Source organism: Aspergillus japonicus (assembly GCF_003184785.1).
Source record: "Aspergillus japonicus CBS 114.51 unplaced genomic scaffold BO86scaffold_53, whole genome shotgun sequence".
Lineage (NCBI taxonomy): Eukaryota > Fungi > Ascomycota > Eurotiomycetes > Eurotiales > Aspergillaceae > Aspergillus > Aspergillus japonicus.
The window spans coordinates 138,985-163,570 of NW_020291690.1; the positions used below are offsets into that span (position 1 = coordinate 138,985).

The 24,586-nt window shown below is 53.8% G+C and overlaps 8 protein-coding genes across 8 annotated transcripts; 5 read left to right on the forward strand and 3 right to left on the reverse strand.

Moving 5' to 3' along the window:
* Positions 1-403: 403 nt before the first annotated feature.
* Positions 404-2,074, reverse strand: gliC (cytochrome P450 monooxygenase gliC; the record flags this gene model as incomplete). Its single annotated transcript, XM_025676078.1, has 3 exons — positions 404-1,643; positions 1,709-1,893; positions 1,958-2,074. The coding sequence occupies 3 exons, from the start codon at positions 2,072-2,074 to the stop codon at positions 404-406; spliced, it is 1,542 nt and encodes a 513-aa protein (XP_025524684.1).
* Positions 2,075-3,544: 1,470 nt separating this feature from the next.
* BO86DRAFT_458264 (putative nonribosomal peptide synthase) lies at positions 3,545-10,337 on the forward strand (the record flags this gene model as incomplete). Its single annotated transcript, XM_025677280.1, has 3 exons — positions 3,545-3,634; positions 3,740-10,078; positions 10,147-10,337. The coding sequence occupies 3 exons, from the start codon at positions 3,545-3,547 to the stop codon at positions 10,318-10,320; spliced, it is 6,603 nt and encodes a 2,200-aa protein (XP_025524685.1). The 3' UTR covers positions 10,321-10,337.
* A 936-nt stretch (positions 10,338-11,273) lies between these two features.
* BO86DRAFT_174453 (5'-methylthioadenosine/S-adenosylhomocysteine nucleosidase family protein) lies at positions 11,274-13,064 on the forward strand. The gene is made up of 2 exons (XM_025666533.1): positions 11,274-12,495; positions 12,594-13,064. The coding sequence occupies exons 1-2, from the start codon at positions 11,388-11,390 to the stop codon at positions 12,632-12,634; spliced, it is 1,149 nt and encodes a 382-aa protein (XP_025524686.1). The 5' UTR covers positions 11,274-11,387; the 3' UTR covers positions 12,635-13,064.
* On the forward strand, positions 12,711-16,084 carry BO86DRAFT_320025 (uncharacterized protein; the record flags this gene model as incomplete). Its single annotated transcript, XM_025668276.1, has 3 exons — positions 12,711-14,240; positions 14,294-15,002; positions 15,849-16,084. Coding segments are annotated over 3 exons (2,475 nt in total), but the record flags the coding sequence as incomplete, so codon positions are not given.
* Positions 16,085-17,461: 1,377 nt separating this feature from the next.
* On the reverse strand, positions 17,462-20,568 carry BO86DRAFT_437738 (glycoside hydrolase; the record flags this gene model as incomplete). The annotated part of the gene is made up of 9 exons (XM_025676079.1): positions 20,200-20,568; positions 19,987-20,129; positions 19,548-19,919; positions 19,395-19,473; positions 19,135-19,308; positions 18,991-19,055; positions 18,701-18,925; positions 18,105-18,623; positions 17,462-17,871 (listed from the first exon to the last, which is right to left on the reverse strand). Coding segments are annotated over exons 2-9 (1,960 nt in total), but the record flags the coding sequence as incomplete, so codon positions are not given.
* On the reverse strand, positions 20,299-20,673 carry BO86DRAFT_402471 (LysM peptidoglycan-binding domain-containing protein; the record flags this gene model as incomplete). The annotated part of the gene is made up of 2 exons (XM_025673862.1): positions 20,299-20,538; positions 20,593-20,673. The coding sequence occupies 2 exons, from the start codon at positions 20,671-20,673 to the stop codon at positions 20,299-20,301; spliced, it is 321 nt and encodes a 106-aa protein (XP_025524689.1).
* Positions 20,674-21,390: 717 nt separating this feature from the next.
* BO86DRAFT_458265 (uncharacterized protein) lies at positions 21,391-22,713 on the forward strand (the record flags this gene model as incomplete). Its single annotated transcript, XM_025677281.1, has 3 exons — positions 21,391-21,984; positions 22,108-22,323; positions 22,672-22,713. The coding sequence occupies 3 exons, from the start codon at positions 21,391-21,393 to the stop codon at positions 22,711-22,713; spliced, it is 852 nt and encodes a 283-aa protein (XP_025524690.1).
* A 395-nt stretch (positions 22,714-23,108) lies between these two features.
* Positions 23,109-24,502, forward strand: BO86DRAFT_458266 (2EXR domain-containing protein; the record flags this gene model as incomplete). The annotated part of the gene is made up of 1 exon (XM_025677282.1): positions 23,109-24,502. Exon 1 carries the CDS (start codon positions 23,495-23,497, stop codon positions 24,500-24,502), a length of 1,008 nt encoding a protein of 335 aa, XP_025524691.1. The 5' UTR covers positions 23,109-23,494.
* Positions 24,503-24,586: the final 84 nt, after the last annotated feature.

A 24,586-nucleotide genomic window follows, 5' to 3' on the forward strand; every position in this document is an offset into this window, starting at 1 on the left:
ATTTTCGCCAACCTCCTGAACAGTGACCCTACACTGACCGTATGCAAGTCCGGACCATACCATTCCATGCGTCAACACGAGGATGATGGATGAATTCAACTACGTGAGGCTATCCGAGGAACTAGCCAAGAACTACAGCCTGGCTACTGAGGCCGCAGGGCCGCCAACAGCATGTGAGCGAAATGATTGGTAGGAAATAGCAATGGCTTTCGTGAAATAGATCATCAACTCTATCTTGTACCTTGATAACATGAGAGCTTGGAGGCATAACCCTAACAAACTGTACATGGGAGATGGCCCTATGCGGATCATCGATTTCTTGGCTTGGGGTACATGAAACCCCCACCAACAGCACGAGCGGAAAGAAAAATCGAACAAAAACCAGATATAACGAGATAGACCCTCAAATCCTCTCGCAAACAACCGGGTTCTGCGCCATTGAAAACCACGTATCCGGCCTGCGTGTCTTCCAGTCCTCTTTCCCTCCGGCCAACGCTTCCGGGACCGAGATCCTATACCTCTCAATCAAATGGACAACCAGACACTTCATCATCGTATCCGCCAGGGCCTGCGCCAGACACTGCCGGGGCCCAAACCCAAACCGCCACAGCCGATACCGATACTCGGTCACCGACGCCTCCATGTAGCGGTGCGGGCGGAACTCATCGCCGTCGGCGCCCCACGCAGGATCGCGCCGGTTGAGCGCGTTGGTGTCGACGATGAAGTACGTGCCCCGGGGAACGACATAGCCAGCCACCGCTCGGTCTTCGGGGAGGTACTGCGGGTACGTGTAGTTGGCAATGGGGCGCAGGCGCCCGTTCTCCATGACGCAACCGGCGAGGAGCGTCGTGTGGCTCGCGACATACTGCTCCCAGGCCTCGGGGGTCCCCTGTGCCCGGACTTGGGTGATCTCCTCGCGCAGCTCGGTCTGGATTTCCGGGTGCAAGGCGAGCAGGAGGGCCAGCCAGGCGAAGGTCCCCATGGTCACGTCGACGTTGGTGAACAGGCCCTCACTGATGGAGTGCAGGACCTCGCTGCGCTTGACGCGGCCCTCGTTGATGGCGCGGTGCAGCGCGACGATGGGGAGGGAGGTGGTGCCCTGCGCGAGGATGTGCGCATACACCTCGTCGTTGAAGGCCTCCCAGCGGTGTTCAAACTCGTGCAGCTGCCGGCGTAGCGTCGGGTAGAAGAGTTTGTTGAAGGAGAACATCGACCATCCGCCCTTGAAGGTGTGCGACCAAATCTCGTTGCGGAGGTCGATCAGCTCCGTGAGCTCCTGGTTCATCGCGTCCGGAAGCTCGCCGTAGATGATGTCCTTCAGGACCCAGAAGGGGAACGAGCTAAGATCCTCCGTTGCCTGGAGCTGCAGCGGCGTCGTCCTCCCCTGTTTCACGCAGCGATCTTCGAACTCGGCGAAATGGCGCTGGACGCGCGACGAGACCAGGTCAACATACGCCGTAGCCTTTTGGCCAAAGGGGGGCGCCACGACCGTGTGCACGCGCTTCCAATCGCTGCCATTGAGCAGGCCCACGCCGTCGCCGAGGAGCGTGCCCAGCACCCATCCGGCGTTGGCACTGTTAACCTTGAAATGCTTGTCCGAGTCCTTGTAGACGGTTTTGACGTCGTCGGGCCGCGTCAAAACGCTGCGTCGTCGGTCAGCAAAGAGATAAGGGTACACCGAGGGGGGTGTAGGGGGAGGGTATGGTACATCTCTGGAACGAGCCCAGTCCAGATGCGGTAGATTGGCCCGTATTTCTTCTCCCAGTCGCCCGAGACAGTCTCGCCATCGAGGAACTTGGTGCTGCCGCCACCATCGGGAAACTTGTAAGGACGCGTGGGGATCTGAGATCTGCCGTGGACGGACTTGACGGGGTAACGCCACCGCAGGTATTTCTGTATACCATTAGTCTCTCGTGAAGACAATCAGAGACCATCAACCGGTATGCTTCGGACTTACATCGATAACAAAGGATAGAATTCGATTGCTCCAGCTGTTAGGATCATAAGCCCACCAGAGGAAGACCGCAATGGCCGTGAAGATTGCCTGAGCCCAGACCAATTGTTCGCGAGACATAATGTTAAACCTGCCAGAATCCGCTAGAGACAGATTGTCGACAACAAGTGATCGAAAGATGAACCGCACCACGGCCTTTCGTAAGGAATATTAGCTCGTGTTGGTGGAACCCAGCGAGGGTTATGTGTGATATGTGGGATAGCCATTGATGGCTCTCCCTTTTCTTGAGGAAGATCATTCTGCGAGGGGGGCGGCCATACAGCAGCACAATTGCCTCAATAAATGTCACGAGGCCTAATGGGTCTATACGCATGCGCATGGAGATTGCACATTCCTCTCGCCCTGGCAGTAAATCCGCCCATAGGCCGGTAGCATTTGCATTCCCCAGACCAGGTTCGGATCCTTGCGGAGAGAGCGAGCGAGAATTCCATTCGCTTGTGTCGCCGGGGCTCCCCAGGCTCCCCCACTACTTAGGGTCAGCCCGCAAGGGAGGTGCCGCATCTTTTGAACGCCCCTGACATGCTGACTTGCCTCTTTCTTGAATTTCATACACCGCGGAGGTGGATCAAAAGCCAGCAATGCTGTTCTGAATGGCCGCGTAATGCCTCCTCACAGTCAAGCGTACTAAATGGTCCCCTCCCAGGCAGATTGTACGTAACTAGATGGTCCTGGATCCAAGAAAATCTGCACGGGTTGGTTCTAGACGATGTAAGGTGATCAGGAACGTGACCCGTAGCAATGCTATCTAGCAATACTATACAATGACCCATCAACGGACCGGTATGGCGTGCGCTCGCTGCTCCTTGCTGTTCCCCAGAATGGCTGCAATCTGATGTCATCATGCCAGGAGTATGGATGGCTTGCTTATATCGGCCACTGCCGTGCAATGGCTGAGCATGACATATAATGACTGCTTGTGGCGTCGTACATCGTAAACTCCCCCCGCTGATAAGATAAGAAGCTTTTAGGGTATCGTACCTAGCTCTGATGGCGTTGGCCGAGATGGAGACTCAGCCTACTATCTTTCCGACTTTGAACGGCGGCGACGATGAACATGCTGTCTTTCACATAATCCGCTCACCCTTGGATTTGAAATTGACTACACAATGGCGACAAGGCGACAGCGCCCGATGGACGCATTGTATCAAGCTCGCATGGGCCGTTCTACTTGCACGCTACGCCGGCAGCGAAACCCCAAGCTTCACTGTCATTGAGGACGTTCAGACGGCACCAAGCCTGTGTCAGGCCTCGGGTCATTCTCGTACGGAAGCTCATGTCGAGATCTGGGAGATGTCTGAAACCCCGAATGCCGGTCTAGCAGAGATCGTACGCAGACGCAAAGTGGAGCCATGGCCTCGAAGACAACAGGATCCTGAAGCGGTGTCTGACACCGGGGTTCGAATCCAAAACCACAACCATCAGGGTGACTCGGGTGATTACGCTCAGATATCCGAAGGCTACAACTTGCTTGTTACTCTGGATCTGTGCCGGTCTCCTATCGATATCTCTCTGAGGTTCTCGAGTACAACCATGAGCGACAAGTATGCACAGACGATGATCGAGACCTTGACGCATCTCTTCGGATGTCTACTGCAGAACCCTCACGCCAAACCGAGCAGCGTTAGTTTCTTGGGGAAGCATGCTTCACGCTTGCTAGCAGAGTGGAACGATCCGAGGCGACTAGCGAGACCGAAAACATGTATACATACCTTAATTCTAGAGCAGTGTCAACAGCAACCCGACGCAGAGGCCCTATGTGCGTGGGATGGCTCGGTTTCCTACGCCGAGCTCAACCGCCTATCCGACGTTTTGGCTGACCGACTTGTCTCGCTAGGCGTGCGATTGGAGAGTATCGTGCCTGTCCTTTTCGAGAAGTCAATGTGGACCGTCGTGGCCATCCTAGGCATTCTGAGGGCTGGAGGGGCATTCGTTCTTCTGGATCCCTCTCAGCCCCATGCCCGCCTGGTCGAGATCTGCGCCACCTGCCAGGCGAAGGTGGTGCTGGCATCACGAACACTCAACCAGACAGCGAGGAAACTGTGCGAGATGGTGGTCTGTCTCCCGCTGGACCTGCACACTGAGGGGCATTTTCCACCGCTGAATCGACCCCCAACGCCGCCGGAGAATGCGGCAGACGCAGCAGCATATATCGCCTTCACCTCCGGATCCACGGGAAAGCCCAAAGCCATCGTCATCGAGCACCAGTCATTCTGCGCCAATGCTCTAGCGCAGAACGAAGTCCAGAACCTCACCCGCCACTCGCGTGCCTTTCAATTCGCTTCCTATGGATTTGACAGCAGTATTCTGGAGATGCTAATGACGCTGATCGCTGGCGGATGCGTCTGTATCCCATCGGATGCCCAGCGTATCAACGAACTCGCTTCTGCCATCAATCAGCTGCGCGCCAACTGGGTGGAGCTCACGCCCTCGGTGGCCAGGATGCTGACGCCCGAGGCGGTGCCGCACATTCGGTCACTGCTTCTGGTTGGCGAGCCGCTATCGCAGGAAAACATCGCCACGTGGTCTGGAAAGGTGCAGCTCATCAATGCCTACGGGCCGGCCGAGTGCAGCGTCGTCACCACGATCCAGCCCTACGTGAAGGCGTCCGACCCGTCGAATATCGGCCGGTCACGGTCGGGCCATTGCTGGGTCGTGGATCCCCGTGATATCTCCACGCTTCAGCCGCTTGGCGCGGCGGGCGAGCTCCTCATCAGTGGACCCCTCGTCGGACGAGGATACCTGAACCCCCCAGACCAGCAGGCATACGTGCCCGCCCCGTCCTGGGCGGCAGACTTCGGGCTACCGGTCGGGGAACGCTTCTATCGCACCGGTGATATGGCGTATTACAATATCGATGACGGGACGTTGCGGTATCTGGGCCGCAAAGACCGACAGGTCAAGCTTCACGGCCAGCGCATCGAACTGCCGGAGATCGAGCACCACGCGCAGCTGTACCAAAAGGGGCTCATGGCCGCTGCGGATGTTGTCAGCCCGCCTGGCCAGGTCTCCGACGCGATACTGACTTTGTTTGTGGTACAGGGAGCTGGGGCGGTCTTTCCAAGCCAGGACGGGGCAGCAGATCTACTCGCCCCGGTTGACGAGCGCAGTCGAGCATTCTGGAAAGAAATGCGACGTTGGCTTCTCGAGCGGTTGCCTTCGTACATGGTTCCGACCAAGTTCGTGCCGATGCATCGCTTCCCCTTGACAGCGACTGGGAAACTCGACCGGAGAGCTTTGGTCGCTCTTGCTTCCAAGGCTCTGGTCTCAAACGAGCTTCAGGGCCTCCCAGCACCGCCGACTGAACCACCTGCAGTGACATGTGCCGTAGAGAGTACCCTGCGCTCGCTCTTTTCGAGTGTTTTGGGAGTCCCAGAAAACCAAATCGCTGCCGATGACGAATTCTTCGCCCTTGGAGGGACATCGTTGAGAGCGATTGAGCTGGTGGCTGCTGCACGCTCCAAGGATATCAATATCACTGCTACGGAGGTGATCACTATGCAGACTCCAGCAGCCCTCCTCCAGGCTGCTTCTCGGTCTTCTCAGAGCCACGACCTCCCCACCATCCCCCCTTTTAGTCTCATCAGTGAGGCCAGCCGTCTCTCTACCGCCAGGATAGCTTCTCAGTTGTCCCAAGAGGACAGCATAGAAGATGTCTATCCGTGCACCCCTCTGCAGGCCGGGATGATGGCCTTGTCGGTCAAGATCCCGGATGCCTTGGTGGGCACTTTTGCATTCACTCTGCCACCGCAAACAGACATTGCGAGACTCAAGCTCGCCTGGGAACAGGTCATTGCAGCCAACCCCATCCTACGTACCCAGATTGTGAAATGCGAGAGTGAACTGCTGCAAGTCGTCGTTGCTGCAAACACAGTACCCTGGGCCAGCTCCTACCCCTCAACTGACACAAACGACAGTTGGTCAATGGGCCTAGGAGCCCCTCTCCTGCGCGTGGCCATGATTGATCGAGCGCATAGGGACGAGGAACCCTTATTTGTGGTGAGAATGCACCATGCCATTTTCGATGCGTGGTCCTACGCTCAGATCCTGGAGGATGTCGAGCAAGTATATCAGGGCGGTGCATTGCCCAAGCGGCAACCTTTCAATCACCTCGTCGAGTACATATCTAACCTCGACTCGAAGACGGCCCAAGAGTTCTGGAAGACCGAATTTGCTGGATACAAAGCGGCCTCCTCCTTCCCATCCCAGCTGGCAAGCGGAACGCCGGTGTTGCGCTCTCCTCAGTCTCGAAGCCTTCATGTGCATTCCACGACCATCGATCAAGACTGGGCACTGGCAAGCAAAGTGCAGCTGGCCTGGGCTATGGTTATATCGTCGCATACGGGCACGAACGACGTTGTTTTTGGCTTGACTGTCTCGGGAAGGACAGCCCCCGTGCTGGATATTGACCGTATTATGGGACCGGCCATTGCGACCGTCCCCTTCCGAGTCCAACTCCAGCCCGACCAAGCCCTCCAAGACGCAGTGACGGAAATCCATAACCATGCCGTCTCCCTCGTGCCCTTCGAGCACACCGGGCTATTATCGATCTGCGACTCCAGCCCCGAGGCTGCGGCCGCCTGCGCCTTTCAAAATCTCCTGACCGTTCGACTGCGCCCAGCCGAGCGATCGCAATCGATCATGACCGATGCGCCGGAGAACGAGGAGGAGGATCGGAATTTCAACACGTACCCTCTCACAATGATCGTTCAGGCGCGGAAGGACTCCCTGCAGCTCAAGGCGCTGTTCGACGGCTCCATGGTGCATGACGCCCAGGTGCAGATCACCCTGGAGCGGTTTGCATCGGTTCTGGAACGGATCTTACACCAGCCTCAATCACACATCCGTGACTTGTGGTTGCCGTGTCCCTCTGATCAGAGCCGGTTGACCGCGTGGAATCAGAGGGAGCTCGGAGAACGGCCAGGCTTCCTGCACCAGCTGGTAGAGGGCTATGGTACTACACAGCCCCAGTCGGAGGCTGTCTGTGCGTGGGACGGCTCCTTGACGTACGCCGAGCTAAATAGGGCAGCGCGCTCTCTAGCTGCGCACCTCCAGTCGCAGGGAGCCGCGCCGGAGACTGTGGTGGGCATCTGTACCGAGCGCTCGAAATGGCTCCCTGTTGCCATGCTGGGGGTCCTCATGTCCGGCGCAGCTCTGGTCTGCTTGGAGCCCAGCTTCCCCGTCTCGCGCCTGCAAAGTATCTGCCGAGACGTGGAGACGCAATTGGTGATCTCCACTGCCATGCTTCGTGACAAGTGCAGCCAACTCGCCAAGACCGTGGTCGTCCTGTCGGACGATGGGGTTGCCAGATTTGATGCCAATGCGTACCGTCCCCCTCCCCTGAGCCCCCAGAATGCAGCGTATGTTGCGTTCACATCCGGCTCCACCGGCGCGCCCAAGGGAGTCACCATGGAGCATGAGATGCTTTCTCTGACGGTGCGGGGCCACGCCGAGCTCTGTGGCTTGTCGCGCGGATCACGAGGTCTCTCGTTCTCGTCGCTGGCTTTCGATATGTCCATCCTCGAAGTCACCTTCGTCCTCGGCGCAGGGGGCTGTATCTGTATACCATCCGAGGCCCAGCGGACGGACAATCTCGCCGGGACGATGGAGAAGATGCGAGTTGGATGGACCATGCTCACGCCAGCAGTCGCGCGCACCCTCACCCCATCAGCGGTGCCCTCGTTGAAAACAATCATCCTGGGTGGCGAGCCGCTGTCGGAATCCGACATCGCCACCTGGAGTCCCCACGTCGACTTCCATGAGGCCTATGGTCCCGCCGAGTGCGCCATGCTCACGACCACCGCGGTCCATCTCAAGCCGGGGTATCAACCCTCCAACGTGGGGCACCCACCCAACGCCTCCTGTTGGATCGTTGACCCCGACAATCACCACCGCTTGCAGCCTGTCGGGTGCGTGGGGGAGTTGGTCATCGGGGGCCCGATTGTGGGACGAGGATACATCAACCGCCCGGCCGAGACCGAGGCGGCCTTCTTTCACGGTCCGGCGTGGGGAAGCGATTTCCCCTTCGTGGCGAGCGATCGGTTTTACAAGACCGGGGACCTTGCCTACCACAACCCCGACGGCAGTATCTCCATCATGGGCCGCAAGGACTCTCAAGTGAAGCTGAACGGTCAGCGCATCGAGCTCCACGAGATCGAGCACCATGCCGAAGCGTATCAGAGCGGAGCGGCCTATATCGCACTGCTGGTCCACCTGGAGCATCTCCATGGTCCTCGGCTTGTTCTCTTCACCTGTGCAGCGCGGGACGTGGGCTTCGATGGACGCGTGGACGCCGCACATACAACTGACCCTTCGACCACCTCTCTATTCGTCCCGGACCTGGACCGTTACCTCGGACCCATCCAGCGACTGAAAGAACATCTCACGCAGACGCTCCCGCCCTTCATGGTGCCCTCCATCGTCATCCCACTGCGATATCTGCCCCTGAGTCCCAGCGGCAAGGCCAATCGGAAGGAACTGCGGGCGTTGGTGGAGGCCATGCCACGCGCTCAACTAGCCCAGTATCTGGGCAGCAGCAGCGAGGCGACGCAGAAGAAACGGCCGCCCGCGTCCAGCCAGGAGGAATTCGTCCATCGGGCGTTTGCAACCGTGCTCGCGCTGGCCGGGGATGCAATCGGGGTCGACGATAGCTTTTTCGCCCTGGGGGGAGACTCCATCACCGCCATGCGGCTGCTGGGCCTGTGTCGGAAGGGGGGGATGCGCATGACGATGTACGAGTTTCTGACGAATAACACCGTCGCTCTTTTCTGCGAGAAAGCCCGCATGGTCACCACTCCAGCGACAAATGGAACCCCAGTCGTCCCCGTCGCAGTGCCCAATGGAAAGATCGCCACTCATGAAGCCCCAGAGGATTCAACCCTCCTGCGACTCAGCCATTCTGAGTGGGGAGGTGTATATGATCTGGCCGGGCAGGAGTCCGTCGGGTCCATCCAGGATGTCTACCCCTGTTCTGACGCCCATTCCGGCATGCTGGAGGTCTATACTTCGGAGTATCGGGGCAACCTGATTTTTGCCCTCGAATGCACCGATGACGCCATCATTGGTCCAGAACAGGTCGTGTCCGCCTGGAGGGACGTGGTTCAGCGGCATACCGCGCTGCGCACGCTGATTATACCCCGTCCCGGAAGCAAGAAGCAATACCTCCATGTCCTGCTCAAGAACGCGGCGCCGACGGTCGTGGTCCTGCCCCCTGGCGAAGATGCTCATGTAGTCCTCAAGACGCTGCCAACGACCTCGTGGGAGAAAGGTTCGCCACCGCACCGGCTAATTGTCGGTCAAGACCGGGATGGACAGGTCCTCTTCCGGCTGGAGACTGGCAGCGCGCTCATCGACGCCATGTCGGTGCCCATCCTCCTGAACGACCTCGCCCTAGCCCTGCGCGGCCAGCTCCCGCCGCACGCCGCCACCCCGTACAGCGAGTACCTGGTGTACCTGCAGACGCGGTCCAAGGAGGAGACGCTTGAGTACTGGAAGGGCGCCCTGGCCGGGGCTCACCCATGCAGGCTGCCCCGACGACCCAGTGCTGAGGAGGCGGGCTCATACTTCACTCCCGAGCATCGCTCACTCCCCAAGCTTATGAATCCGCAGGACCTCGATCGTCTCGACGCGTTCTGGCGCGCGAACAGCCTGACAGTCGCCAACATCTTCCAGCTGGCGTGGGCGCTGGTCCTGCAGCATTACTCCCAGTCCGCGGACGTCTGCTTCGGCAGCATTGTCTCGGGCCGCGACATCCCCCTGCCGCACATCTGGCAGATGGTCGGGCCATTTTTCAATATCCTTCCGTGCCGGATGGTGCTAAATGGCGACGTCAACGACGGCGCACCACGCACCGTGCTGGACGTGCTGCGCGCAAACCAGATGGGCATCCAACGGCGCAACGACCACCACCACTGTTCGGTCCCCGGGGTTGTTCGCCAAGCGGGGCTCGAGATCCACGGGGACCAGCAGCTCTTTAACACCGTTCTGACCGTGCAGCCGCAGTTCGAATCCTCCACGGCCGCCACAGGGATTGGCTTCAGTTTGCTGGAGATTGATGATGCTACCGAGGTTAGTTGAATATGCCCCCCTCCTAAAGCCACGACTGAAGTGCTGCGAACGCTAACCCCCATCTACAGTACGATATGTGCCTGGCCGCGGTCCTGTCACCGGGCCGCATCGAGCTGGAACTGCGATACTGGTCCTCTACCTGCTCGGACACGTACGCCTCGGAGATTCTGGATCGCTTTTGCGGGGCCGTCGGGTGGGTTGTGGACCATCCGGGGGATGCCATTACTGCCGTGGCGGTTTAAGGAGGGACACAGCATGCACAGTTTTGTGTACACACTGCGTACGGTCAATAATACTGAGAATAAATTGGTTTCCACCCGAATGAAGGCTGATCAGTGCTACTCAGTAGAAGCATCTGGAGAAAAATTTGGTTTATCTGGGGCTGCAAAAACATACAACAGAAGGGATTCGCTGGTGGTCACCCACCCAACTACTAACCTCCCGGCGTGTGGCTTGAACGCGGCCAGAACGCGGGTGGGTGCCGTTCGGGCGAGCTAGCAGGTGAGGCCATTCTACGGTCCCGCAACCGAGGGCTGAGTTATCTAAAGAGGGTGACCTATCGCACTGGTTGTGGGGCAGTTCACGCAATGTCACCCATGGAAACTTTAATTCTTACCGTATCTCTCTTCAGCAATATTGATTGGTGGAAGTTAATATATTAAGACTGCTAAGCCACCTAACCAACTCAAGACTATCTACTTTGAGTCTAGATAACACGTAATCTTACTCTTTTAGTCTGGTAACAAAGAAGACGCAGTAAGTAATAGATCCGAAGGCTTATAAATTAGGAAACAAAACGCCTCTAGCTACAGTAGAATTGACCAGGCCGCGTGATCCGGAAATGTCGAAATTGTAACGAAGCCCTTTCAGCCTTTTCCTTGCCCGAAGGAGGATGAGAGAAATGACTGAGGAGACGACAAATTCGATCAGAAGCATGAAGAGAGTCGAGAGCATTGCATCGCGCCTTACAACCATGCAAGAGACATCTATCGCTTGCCCCACAGCGGGATGGAGTCACATGATGATCGGGCTGAAAAGTGCCCCTCTCTTAGCTCAGACAAGTATATTAAAGCTGAGCTGACCAGTTTCATTGTACTTCGCTTTGCTCTATCCTTCTTACTCCCTTACCTCGTGCCTCTGAGAAAGGTTGCTCCTCGACGTCTGCCTACTCGTTGACCATTAAGTTTGGCGACCTCTTCCTTAATCTTCGGCCAAAGCGTCTGATTGTATTAATAGAGCGAATGCTCGATTGATCTATCAAGTACTATCCCAAGCGTGTGATTACTCTGCTTCTCTGAATTGTTTCAACATGGCAGAGGCCCAAGAGCAATCTTTATCAGCACAAAGCATCACTAGTCCTGAGACATTCCCGTGCCGAAAACGACTCTCTTACAATGCCTATACTATCGGATGGGTGTGCGCTCTTCCAAAGGAGCAAATCGCAGCCAGAGTCATGCTGGACGAAGAGCACGAACCTCTTCCGACTCCTCAAAATGACCATAATGCGTATACCCTTGGCTCAATACGCAGTCACAATATCGTTATTGCTTGCCTACCAAACATAGGAACCAACTCTGCTGCGACTGTCGCGACCTCTATGATAAACACATTTCCGTCAATCAGATTTGGGCTTATGGTAGGAGTTGGCGGCGGAATCCCGAATAAGGTTAATCTAGGCGACGTGGTGGTCAGCCAACCTGTTGCTGACTATCACGGGGTAGTACAATATGACATGGGCAAGCTGGAACGGGGTAGGCAGTTTATTCACACGGGCTCACTAAACAGACCTCCGAACACGCTGCTCAACGCGTTGAATCAGCTGAAGGCTAATCATGAAATGTACGGATCGAAGATAAATGAGTATCTGAATGACGTGGAAAGGCGATACCCACGACTGGCGCCAGATTATACCAGGTGTGAGTACTTGGAGGACTTATTGTTGACATCCGGAAAAGTGGATCAGTCTCCGGCCAAAACCCACCTGCTGTTCAGTTTTTGGCGAGCGATCATCGCCACTGTCGCATATCTTCTTGGTTTATGGACTATTAATCCAGATGAGGAATATAAGCAACCATCGGAGCCGCCAGAAGGAGCAAGAATCCGAAGAGAAGTACGAATCCACCATGGTCTTATCGCATCCGGGAACAAAGTTATAAAAGATGTTCACTCCCGAGACTCTATCGACAAAGCATTCGGTGGGCATGTGCTATGCTTGGAAATGGAGGCAGCTGGGCTCATGAATGACTTTCCATGTGTTGTTATCCGAGGTATATGTGACTACGCAGACTCGACAAAAAACAAAACCTGGCAAAACTATGCGGCAACTGTGGCCGCTGCATATGCAAAGGAACTTTTGGGATGTATTCAGCCTAGTGTTATTGATACCGAGGTGTCAGCAAGAGCTATATTGGAAAAGGGTAAGTATATGGTTTCAGGAGAGAAGTCATACGTCTCTAATCATCTTTACTATCTTCCGACTTTTGTTTCTGTTCAGACACCTACTGACAGTTCATAGTTGAGCGGCAGACGCAAGAAGCACAAGACACACTTAGGTAAAGCTAGGTAGAGGATTATAAACGAATACACAGCTAATATAAGAAGTATAATTCAGTCTCAATTCAACCAAACAATCGGTTGGCAAAATCTGAGGGTTGTCCAAGATGCATTGTTTGACTCTCATGGAAATCAGCATGAAGAATGTCTCCCCGGAACCCGAACCAATTTACTCAACGAAGTCGAAACTTGGGTTGAATCGATAGATGGGAAGTGTATCTTCTGGTTGAATGGTATAGCTGGAACAGGAAAATCAACTATCGCTCAAACACTTGCAAGAAAGCTTGATAAGAAAGGAGAACTTGGTGCCTCATTCTTCTTTAAGAAAGGTGAAGCAGACCGTGCGACCGCAAGATATCTGATTTCAACAATTATTGGACAACTAGTGAAGCACTATCCAAAGCTAGCACCAGGTGTTCTCAAAGCGGTCAAGGAAAAGCCAGATATTTCCTTCAAATCACTTCAGCAGCAATTTAATGACTTGCTCCTTAGCCCACTACTTACTTTACATTCAACAAAACCTACAAATGTTGTTGTTGTGATCGATGCGTTAGACGAATGCGACCAAGAGGATGATATCAAATTGATCATCCGGCTTCTACCAGCACTTCAGCAGTCTCAGGCAGTACGTCCTCGGATATTTCTGACTAGTCGATCCGAGCTCCTTATTCGCCTAGGCTTCAAGGAAAACGAGCATCACCAAGACTTGATCCTCTATAAGCTGCCAGAGCCCGTAACTGAACACGATATTCGGTTATTCCTAAAATATGAATTTACACAAATCTGGAGGCATCCATCCTCCCTGCAATGCTCACTTTCACCGGTTTCGCCCGGAGATGACAACTTTGAGAAACTGGTAACTATGGCAGTTCCCTTGTTCATCATTGCCGCCACAATTTGTTGTTTTCTTGAAGATGGATACAAGCTTCCGGACGAGCGTCTCAGATCCGTTCTTGAAGACAGAGCCATGATATCAAGATCTGATATGCAGATGATATGTCAAAAGATCTTAGATCGACATCATGCTTCCAGGAGTCAGAATGAACTTATAGAAATCTTGCAAGATTCTTATAGTATTATTGGAATCATTATTCTTCTCGCTACTCCTCTTTCAGTCAGAGCTGCTGCTCGGCTAAAAGGGATACCCGATACGAAAATCATCAGTCAACTGCAAAGATTTCACTCTACTCTTGATATATCGGCAAATCTCGAAGCACCGGTTCAAATTCTGCGTTTATCATTCGAGGATCATCTCTTGAAAACAACAGAAAAGAGACTTTTCATCGATAACCAAGAGATACATGGGGAAATAGCATCATACTGTCTCCGGCTTATGAAAGCTAAGCTCAAAGAGAATATCTGTGAGCTGGAGAGTTACGGAATTCAGTATAAGAATATCAGACTTCAGATTATCAAGAAATATCTTACTTTGGATATACAATACGCTTGTTTTTTCTGGCTTCGACACCTTGTACAGAGCAAAGATAAGATCTCTGACTCTGATATTCTCTCTTTTCTCCAGGAGCACCTTCTTCACTGGTTGGAGGTACTAGCTCTTATAGGAGAAATATCAGAAGCATTAGGATTAATAAATATCTTGAACTCAAAGGTATGGTTAAGTTTCTATTTGCTTACTTTAAAACCTAGCTGATTATTATATAGGTGCATTCAAGTTCTGAGCTTGCAGGTTTTCTTTACGACGCAGAAAGGTTTATTCGTCAAAATAGCTACATTGCAGGAATTGCTCCACTACAACTCTACCGTGCTGGACTTGTCTTCGCACCTACCAAAAGTGTTATAAAGAAGATCTTCTACGACAAAATCATGCATCAATTAATAGATTTAACGGCAGTGGAAGACTCATGGAACTCTAACCTACAGACACTTGAGGGTCATTCTAAAGTGGTCGGCTCCGTGGCCTTCTCACCGAACGGCTGCATATTAGCAACAGGCTCAAGTGATCATACTATCAAACTCTGGGATACAGCTACAGGTATTGAGAAGCGGATGTTATCTGGCCACTCTAACTGGGTCTTTTCTGTGGCATTTTCACCAGATAGCTACATACTCGCAACAGGCTCACGTGATCATACTATTAAGCTCTGGAATACAACTACAGATACTGAACAGTATACACTAGCCGGACACTCTGGTCCAGTCTACTCTATAGCTTTCTTACCAGATAGCTGTATACTGGCAACAGGCTCAAGTGACTGTACTATTAAACTCTGGGATACAGCTAAACGTGTTGAATTATACACGCTTACTGGCCACTCTGGTCCAGTATACTCTGTGGCTTGCTCACCAGATGGCTGTTTACTAGCAACAGGCTCAAGTGACTGTACTATCAAACTCTGGGACACATCCAAGCGTGTTGAGCTATATACACTTACTGGCCACTCTGGTCTAGTCCGCTCTGTGGCTTTTTCACCAGATGGCTGTATACTGGCAACAGGCTCAAGTGACTGTACTATCAAGCTCTGGCGTATAGCCCAAGGAGTTGAGCATTCTGGCCCAGTCCGCTCTGCGGTTGCAACAGGCTCATATAATCGCACAATCAAGCTCAGCAATTTAGCAGCGGGCTTCAAGCAGCACACACTAACGGGCCACTCTAGCCAGATTTTATCTGTGGCGTTCTCACCGGACGGCCGTATGCTAGCAACAGGCTCACGCGACTTTACTGTTAAGCTCTGGAAGACAGCTACAGGCGTTGAGCAGTACACGCTGACTGGCCACTCTGGCCCAATCCGCTCTCTGGCCTTCTCGCCTTTGTTAGATAACCACCTGCTGGTAACAGGCTCAGATGACCAGACTACTAAGCTCTGGGACATAACCAGAGGTGTTAAGCAGTATAAACTGAACAGTCACTCTGGCCCAGTTCTATCTATGGCCTTTTCACCTAACGGCCGCATTCTAGCAACAGGCTCGAGTGATTATACTATTAAGCTCTGGAATACAGCTACAGGTACTGAGATTTATACATTAACTGGCCACTCCGGCCGGGTTTCATTGGTAGTCTTCTCACCAGACAGCTGTGTATTAGCAACAGGCTCGCATGATCACAATGTCAAGGTATGGGATACAACTACAGGTATCATGCGGTACACACTCAGCTACTCAAGTCTAGTCTGCTCTATAGCCTTCTCGCCAGACGGCTATATACTAGTCACGAAGTCAAGCGACCACCAGACTATCAAACTCTGGGACGCGGCCACAGGAGTTGAACAGCACACGCAGACCGACCATTCTAGATTGCTCTCTTCAATCCTCAACAAACCTAGGTTCAATTCTCATTTATCTATCGAAGATTCTTGGATATCTTTACGAGGTGAAAGAGTCCTGTGGCTAACTGCCGAATATCGCTCGTTTACAAGTTATGCTGTGAAGGATAATACAGTTGCCCTTGGATTTCGGAACGGGCGTTGTCATGTACTACATTTCAACTTTTTATGAATAAAGCAGGTTAATATATTTTTTACTATTCTCTCCTATATCTTTATCTTGTTAAGGACCTAGGATATACCATTGATGTGAATAAGAAGAACTGTTGTATTGTTTCTAGACTAGTCAGCAGTCACCACCTGTTTATCATCTACTCAAAGATCTGAGTCATTATTGCATGGTATACTTATTTTTAGAGCAGGATTACTTCTCAAGTTATACTATGAAGGATAAGTCAATTAAATAGAAAAAGGAATATACAACCAGGTCAAGCGCCATTTCTAACTTCAATCTTTTCTTTTTTGCTGCCTAGATGGCCGGTCCGCTTAGTTACTTGTTGACGCACACCCTATTAGCTTAGTCAGGTCATTCTGCTCACCCAAGCTCTTGACAACAGCAGCCAAATCACCCGCACTCACCCTTCGTCTTAGCGTTGCTCACCCATAAAGCAGCGACCGAGAAAAGGCTCAAATTCCAGTCGGTTGCGTTCAATATGTGGCTTAAGTACGGCTGAGCGGACGGGAAGCCCTGTTTTCCACACCCTATGGTCGTATGTACCCTCCTTCAAAAGCATATGATTCTTGCAGCCCTTGCAATGTTTAACTAGCCTGGGGTGCATCCTCTCCCACTTGCTGCTTCCTGGTATCTGGATTAAACTTTCATGAAAAGCCAAGCCCGACGCTGAGGTATCGGTACGTCGGATCCCTATTCGAATGTGTGAAAGATAATATGGGATGTGCCGCAGTTTTCTCTTCACTCGGTAATTACCGACTAGTAGTTGGTGTGTACAATCGAAACAGAGTGAACAGGGGTAAATGAGTGTCTTGCCTGCTGACGATGGCTGGCTTAAAACGACCGCCAAAGAAGTTAGACAACCAGTGGATTGTCTCAAAAGGGGGTGTTTGTGTTTGTCTTGAACTGACGGTCCTCAGAACTTGCAGACCTTCATAATTGCCTGCAGCTTGTCGTCGTTGGCCTTGAAGATCGAGCCCATGGCCGCCACCTCGTCCGAGGTCATGGCGCGGCGCAGCTTCGCGACGGAGGCAATCCCCTGGCCGTCGCGCGAGACCTTGGCGATGGTGCCCACGCCCAGGAGCATGCCGAGGATGTTGACGACGGCGGAGTTGGGGTCATCGACGGTATCGTAGATGCCCAGGGCAGCGTTGCCGATCTCGCCGGCGATGGCGATCGCGCGGGCCAAGCTGGCCATCCCGGCGGCGGCGGCGACTTCCTCGCCGACGATGGGGACGAACTATTTAATTTCTGTTAGCCACGAACGTTGGAAGAAAGTTAAGATAGACGAGAGACAGAACGGCAAACTCACCATCAGGACCACGCTCACAATGAGCAGAATAAAGTTCTTCTTCCGCTTCGCCTCCTCTTCCTCCTCCTTCTCCTCCTGCTGGCCCAGGGCCTTGGCCTGCGCCATCTCGTCGACCGCCTGCATCAGCAAGAACACCGGGGTGCTGTAGGCCAGCGCCGCGTCCGAGGAGGTGCCGTTCGTCCACACCCCCATCATGATGTCCAGCAGGGTCGCCTGCATGCTGGTCTTGAGGTCGGGAATGCTGCCCAGCCCCTTGGTCACGATGTCCTTGGGGTTGGGCACGACCATCGAGTCGTTCTGGATGGGGAACCCGGTGAACTTGTACTCGAACATCTTGCTCGCGTGCGGCGCCACGAAGTCGAGGTCCTTCTCGTAGTCGCCCAGGGTGACCCAGTCCGCCTCTAGGCCGAAGTTGGCCAGCGCCGCCTCGTAGCCATCCGAGTCCGTGAGGGTGAGCGCGGTCGTCTTCTCGGAACTGGTTGTAGGTGTCCGAGGTGTTGAGCTTGATGCACGGGATTTCGGTTCCGTCACCCAGGGTGCAGTCGAAGTCTAGGAGTATTTGGATTAGCTGCGTGCTTTTTTTGATTCTTCGGAATAAAAAGGGAAAGCAGGGTCTGTATAATGGAAGCAGAGGGAGGGGGCGTACAGCTCATTCCCGTGCCCAATACCGGCATTGTCTCCCACTGAGTGGTCGCGCTTTGGTTAAACATGAACTCGTTTGACAGGGTCGAGGGGACCAGCTTCGTGATGTAGGTCACATAGTAACCGAACATCTCGTCGTAGTCGTTGTTCACGTTGGTGTAGTTGGTGTAGGCCGTGTCCAGCATGTCGATCAGCACCTGCAGAGTATAGGCGCCGACGCAATCGGTGCGCAGCGAGCCGGCCTGGGTGGAGAGATCCGACAGACTGGCGAAGGTCAACGAGTAGTCGCAGTCCGTGAAGTCCAATTTCAGTCTGCTGGAGAGCTCATTGCCCGTCCCGTTGTTGGAATAGGTCTCGTTCAAATCCACCGCCCAGTCGGAGGTGCCGCCGAAGTTGAGCCCGTCCGTCCAGCTCTGCCGCGCGGCGTAGCTGGAAGGGCTGAGCCACGACACCCAGTTGGTCTCGTTGTAGATCAACACGTCGCCTTCATCGTAGTACTGCGTGATGCTGATGTTGCCGTAGAGATCGGGGTTCTCTGCCTGCACCAGGATCTCGTAGATTTCGTAGTTGGCCAGGTAGCCGGGTCTGGACATCAGGTCAGAAGTGTTCTTCTTCTACTCTGCAACGAAGTTAGAAAGACAAAGGGAAATAGAGAAACATACATCTGAGTGCATTCTCCCGCGTCGGCCCCAGAGTCGGAACCAGTGAAGAGACATTCGGGCCCCGTGCAGTTTGCCTCAGCCATCTTGAAGCTGCGCCCGTACATGGCTAATCCAGCAACCACTTGCTTCGCTGGCACACCTGCCTTGGTGATCATCGACAGTGCATACTCAGTCTCTGTCTTGTTGACCTGACTGCGCAGACACCCGCCGTTCGGACATCCCGGGCTTGGAGGTCGCCGTCAGCACACGCGTTCCGAGCAAAACAACAAGGGGAATAGCTAGTCACTAACTCAGCATAGGTCCTGTTATAGTCCCCTTGGCCGTGGAGGTTGTAGGTCATATATACGATGTAACCCTACCCAAGAACAGTTAGCAAGGGGTGCTTATAGCCAGCGCGCGGAAAAAAGAGGGGGAGGGTTGTAAGATGAACTGACCACTACGTCGGCCATTTCTTTGATCGGAAATGCCCGGAGATACCAGTATGAGGCCGGAGCGGCGATAGAAACTGATTTACTCGAGGGCAGGAGGTCGCGGACAATCTTGAGGAATTCGAGGTAATTTTGAGGCGATTCGACGGAGTCAGCAGGGACCCCAGGGATATCCTGAGCCTGTTCGGAAGACCGTCGTCAGTGGTAAGCCTTTCGACGACGAGCCGAAGCAATCGACTGCTTAAAGCCCGCGCAGTGTCACTTACTCCGGGATACTCCCAGTCAAAATCAACACCATCAAGGTCATTGTCCACGATGGAGTTCACCACATTTTGGGCAAACGTCCTACCCCTCGGTGTCAGCATTTGACCTTCAGTTACAACACCCCCTCACTCAGGGGTTGAACGGGCTGCACTTACTGCCGATTGGCAGCCTGGACTCCAGTCCGAAAGATACTGTCCGTGTAGCCCGTGGTGGAGAACCCCCAACCGCCGAAGCTGAGAATGCGCGAGATGCCCGTCAGGTTTAGCAGGCCGTCAAACTGACCCTGATAGCCGCTGACATCGACCGCCCAGTCGGTGGTCACATTCGCAAATGCCCAGTGAACGTGCGTGTAGTAGTCGCTGCCTTGGAACTTGGAGATATCCATGTGCAAACAGGCCCGATCCGAATTCCAGGCTTCGAAGTACCCGATGCGTCGGACCTGGCTCGGCTTGTCCTCGTTGTTGGTGATATTCGTCCCACAGTTTGAGATACACCCGTTCGTGCCGTTCTTTGCCGTACCGGGTGCTCTAGGACCATAGTTTATCATATTAGAAAAGAGCCCAGTCCTCATTTGTGCAGCAGCAGCACACTTACCCGGTGTCAGCAGGATCGTCGGTACAGAACTCGTCCGTGATTCCGCATTGGCCCCATACGTCGCAACACGCGTTGAGGGGACACGGGTTCAGGTTGGTCCAATTGCTCACCGTCATGTTGGTGGGTTCGAGAGTGCCCGGAACCTAAGTGTGTTCGTTCATTAGAGTATTAAGGCTTGCGACCGGAATATCTGGAGATAAGGAAAGGGCGTACCTGGGGTCCGCACACAGCATTGCCTATCGGAGCCGGGAAAGGAGGCGTACCCTCACTTAGACAAATATGTTGCCCGATCTGCAGACGCTGACATCCGGCCTAGCCCCACGTTTCTTCATTATAGGTGGCGATCTTGGTTGCGTTCATCTGGTTGGCTTTGGCAATGTCGGTGCAATCGTCGCCCGAGCTGATGGTATAGGTGTAGCAGGTGCCATTGGCATAGGGCTTGGGAGAGAAGTCGGGGAGGGATCCGGACGAGCAGCAGACATACTGGCCAGGTTGAAGGGCATTGCTATTGCAGAGAGCCGTCGTTAGAGCATTGTAGCTCTCGAACTCGGCCTGTGTAATGCCGCATCGTTGCGACAGACTTCAACATCCGTCACCAGAGTCGACCTCGATGTAACTGCAGGTGTCACTGCCCAGCACTCCCGCAAGGAGGGCAGAGAATACAACCAGAGAAGAAAAGAATGACATGGTTGATTTTGTTTTAGAAACGAATGGACATGGTTGGGATTTCTGGGATAGTAGTAGCACTTAGGTCAAGATGCATGAAGAAGAGGCAGACAAGCCCTTTATAACATTTTGCTCATGCCTAGCACTCGAAAAGAGGAGTCTGTCCTGAGACTTACATGATAGTTCGGATGCTCTAAACGAGGTGTATAAACGAGGTGCACAGTAGGGTATAGACTATACAGTAGTTCGGCTTAGTCTGCCGGGACCCCTACTACGGAAGGCTTAGCGTGCGGACAAGGCCACAACAAGAAAGACCTCATCTACCCTCATCTCGGGAATGCACCTTACTAGACCCGATTCTGGAAAGGATGTGCAGCCCAGTGGAGACACATCAAGGCTTTGATGAGAACTGCTAGGACGCTAGGACGCACCGTCGATTTCTACCAGTATCTGCTGTCACTGAAGATGGCTAGCCTCGTGAAGGCAATGAGTCGCAGACCCTGGGTGAAGACCATAGATGGCTTCTCCTCCTATGCGACTGGATCCTTCGTCTGCACGATGCTAACTAGCGAGCCATAGCCGCTGGGTCACAATCTCCCTACGATGCCGTCTTATCCGGGCTGTCGTGCAACTGAAGCTGGTTTGCTATATAGTCTCATGATTTTTGGGCAATTTCGAGAACCACATCCCCATCCAGTACAGCCTAGAATATCGTTCTGTGTTTCGCACTCTCGCACCATGAGATTGCTCCTTCCCCATCTCAGCATCCTGCTCCTGGCGACATGCGCGTGGGCCAACGTCCTGGCAGGGCCTTATCAGACCATGCTGTTCTGGTACGCATACCGAATAGACGTGATGACCTTCGGAGCGGGTTCCACGGAGATCTCATCCGAGTGCGTGGGGACAGCGTCCGACAAGAGCTGTCTGTTCGACGAGTTCGTGCGGTACATCCAGCGCGACGGGAAGAACGCCTGGACGGGCAGCACGACGGTGGGCGATGATCTGGAGCCGGATGTGCTGAACACGGCTGACGAGCTGGCCGCCGACGGGTACAAAGGGAATTACGATATCGCCAAACTGTTCCCGGGCCAGTTCACGACCGGTCAAGTCACCAACTTCCGCGGCATGTTTGAGCCCGTGATCGACGTCATCCAGGCGTGTCGGAAAGAGGTAGCCACCGGCTCCGCCTCCATCAACGAGAAAGCCTTCGATAGCGCGCTCGACCACGCGCGGCGTGCCATGGTGTCTACGCACGAAGCCCGCATTGCCGATAACGCGGCCGGATTGATTGAGGAGCTGAACGCGAAGTTGCAAGACCTCGGATACGACTGGGTACGGTTTTCTTTTTTCCTCCTTTGCTCTTTTTCTTCTCATTCAATGGGCATCCTTTCCACGACTTTTAACCCAGAGTCAGCGAATCACTCTCAGTCACTAATATTCTGACTTCCGAACCAGACCGTCGAAACGAAATCCAACACCGCCTTGGATGGCTCGATCTGGCAATCGGTCGACAGTGAGAAAACCATCACGGATCACGTCAATGGTGACGAGGATTTGAAGCAAACAATCATCGGGCTTATCAACGATTCCGGCAAGGACACGGGCAATTACGCGACCAAGGCCGAGAAGCAAGCCACAAAGCAAGCCGCCAGTCATGCCATGGCTGTCCAGGTGTGCCAGGAATTGGAGTCTAGGCTCTTAGGTGATTATACCTGTTGAGCATCAAGCTCACAGCTGGTGCGCCCAGTACCTAGACACAGTCAGATATATAGATTACTACCCTTGCTACTATCTAAATGTTAAGAATCTCGTCCTGTAGGAGGCGATTAGTATTCGGTCAATATATGAGTTCTACATCCCAGGTAAACAGCCAGTATTAGCAGTCAATAGATCAAGTGCTAGCTTGAGCTTAATGCTGTAGACTGCCTCGATGACTGCGGGATTTAGCATTATTTTCTATAATCAAATGCTTAAGTTACTAAAACATGTCCTGCAATCGGCTGGCTATCCAATATCTAGACAGAAAAGAGGATACGGAAACGAGAGCCCTATGTTACGTGACTATTCTGCGATTTGCCCTAGGTGTAACAGGCCCAAAGGCCAGGTCTAGGTAAAATCAGCGCTGAGACCACGCAGTCCAACAAAATATCTCGTCTTGGCTAGGGAATTTAGTTGTACACTTTTGTAGGGGATTTTTTCGCCTACGAACTCCACTAGCGATGAAGACATTTAGGGGGTCCTCGGTACGGAGAGTGCACAATCGTGCCCTAACTTGGCAATGATCAGCAGCCGATGGATGGATGACCCTTCCGAAGCGCTTGATAAGTCCGTCGTAGGCGATAACTACTATGTAAGTCAACCCCGATAAGTTTCTTTCATCACGTGAGAGACAGCGAGATCGGATGCCGGAGACCCTGATCGGCCCTTTTTCCCTACGCAACCAACCATGATCCTAACTCCAACAAAACAACAAAACAATCAGAGGATACCTCGTTCCGAGAACAAGACAGCAAGTCCGCGCACAAGGTCTTCCAATAGTTGTTTATCTTTCAAGCATTCAGCCAGGATCCGACTCCCCCTAGACTAACGATAAATAGAAGGAGCCTGGTGGTAGTCTAGGTGGTGGTGGTGGTGCAGTGGGAACAAGCTAATTTAGATCGAAGTCATCTATAATCTAGTGATCTAGTGGGGGGCCAACACCTTCTGTATCTTTGTTGGCAGTATGCGGCTGCCCAACCAAGTGCCGACCCCGCAATTTGGACAAACTTTCCAGGAAACAGTGACTCGACTTCCTTTGGCATAATTTTATTTGGTCCCTAAGTTTTACAAAGTCAGTTAAATCATGCTCACAACCTTCGAATCCTTCCCCCGGCTACCGGCCGAAATCCGCCTGATGATCTGGCGACTATGCCTCCCCTCCCGCATCCACGAACTCGACTACCCCTTTAACCTGATATTGTACTCACGAGACCGGGCACCCTGTGAGTTCCAGGACGGGGCGTGGATCAACGGATTTCCTCCACTTCTCAGCGCCGTCTGCCGCGAGTCGCGCGCGGTCGTGCTCGAGAATGGCCACTTCCCGGAACGATTCGCCCCCGACGGGGAAGAAGGGCCCGGCTGGTGGGCGAGCACCTCGTACGTGAGGTCGTGGCTCGATCCCGCCCGGGACCGCGTGCACCTGAACTGGACCCCGGCGTATGAGGCGGAGTTCTGCAAAAACTCCGATGAGGGCTCGCCTCTGGAGTACCTCGCCTGGCGGGCGGCTCAGATCACTTCCATTCCTCCAGAGACTGGCTACGCGTCATTTATGGAGGATTGGCTCTACGTCGCCGACACCGCCACTCCGCCCCCGGTGCTGCGGGAGATCCTCTCGCGGTTTGCATGCTGGCGGGTTGTCGTGCGGGTGATGGTCGTCCATGCGGACCGGCGGACCGGGGCTGAGTCCGGCCTGTTCGGGCTACTCGGTGACGCCCCCGTGCAGATCGTTGATGTGAGTGACCATGACCGGGTTGAAGCGTATTGGTGTCTGGCGGAGGCGCAAAGGCGGTACGATCCGCACGAGCAGGATTTCGAGAGGGTCGAGGCTGAGGCTGTCGATCGGGAAGTGCAGGCGCAGGCGAAAAAGATGTTCGGGTCGGAGGCGCTCCCGTTCATGCTGAAACCAGCTATCATGTTCCGGTGGTGCACGCAGATCCAGGGGCATTTGGGACAATTGTCGGATGGAGAGCCTGTTAAGCCCCGCGGAGGGGTGGCCTCAGGAGGCCGGGGACGAGGGAGGGGGAGCGGAAGAGGGAGTTGGAGAGGACGTGGGGCGGAGATCTTGTGGCGGGGTCTACCCCGATGGCCCTGAATATATGTCCTGACTCTTTTATATTACGTATGTCATTGCAGCGTCCAAGGGGGAGACGGGGCGGGGCGAGGCGAGGCGGAGCGG

Coding starts and splice junctions, on each gene's coding strand:
- BO86DRAFT_174453 (XM_025666533.1), top strand. CDS start 11,388: ATGGCAGAGGCCCAAGAGCAATCTTTATCAGCACAAAGCATCACTAGT. Junction 12,496..12,593: donor AAGAGCTATATTGGAAAAGG/GTAAGTATATGG, acceptor GACAGTTCATAG/TTGAGCGGCAGACGCAAGAA.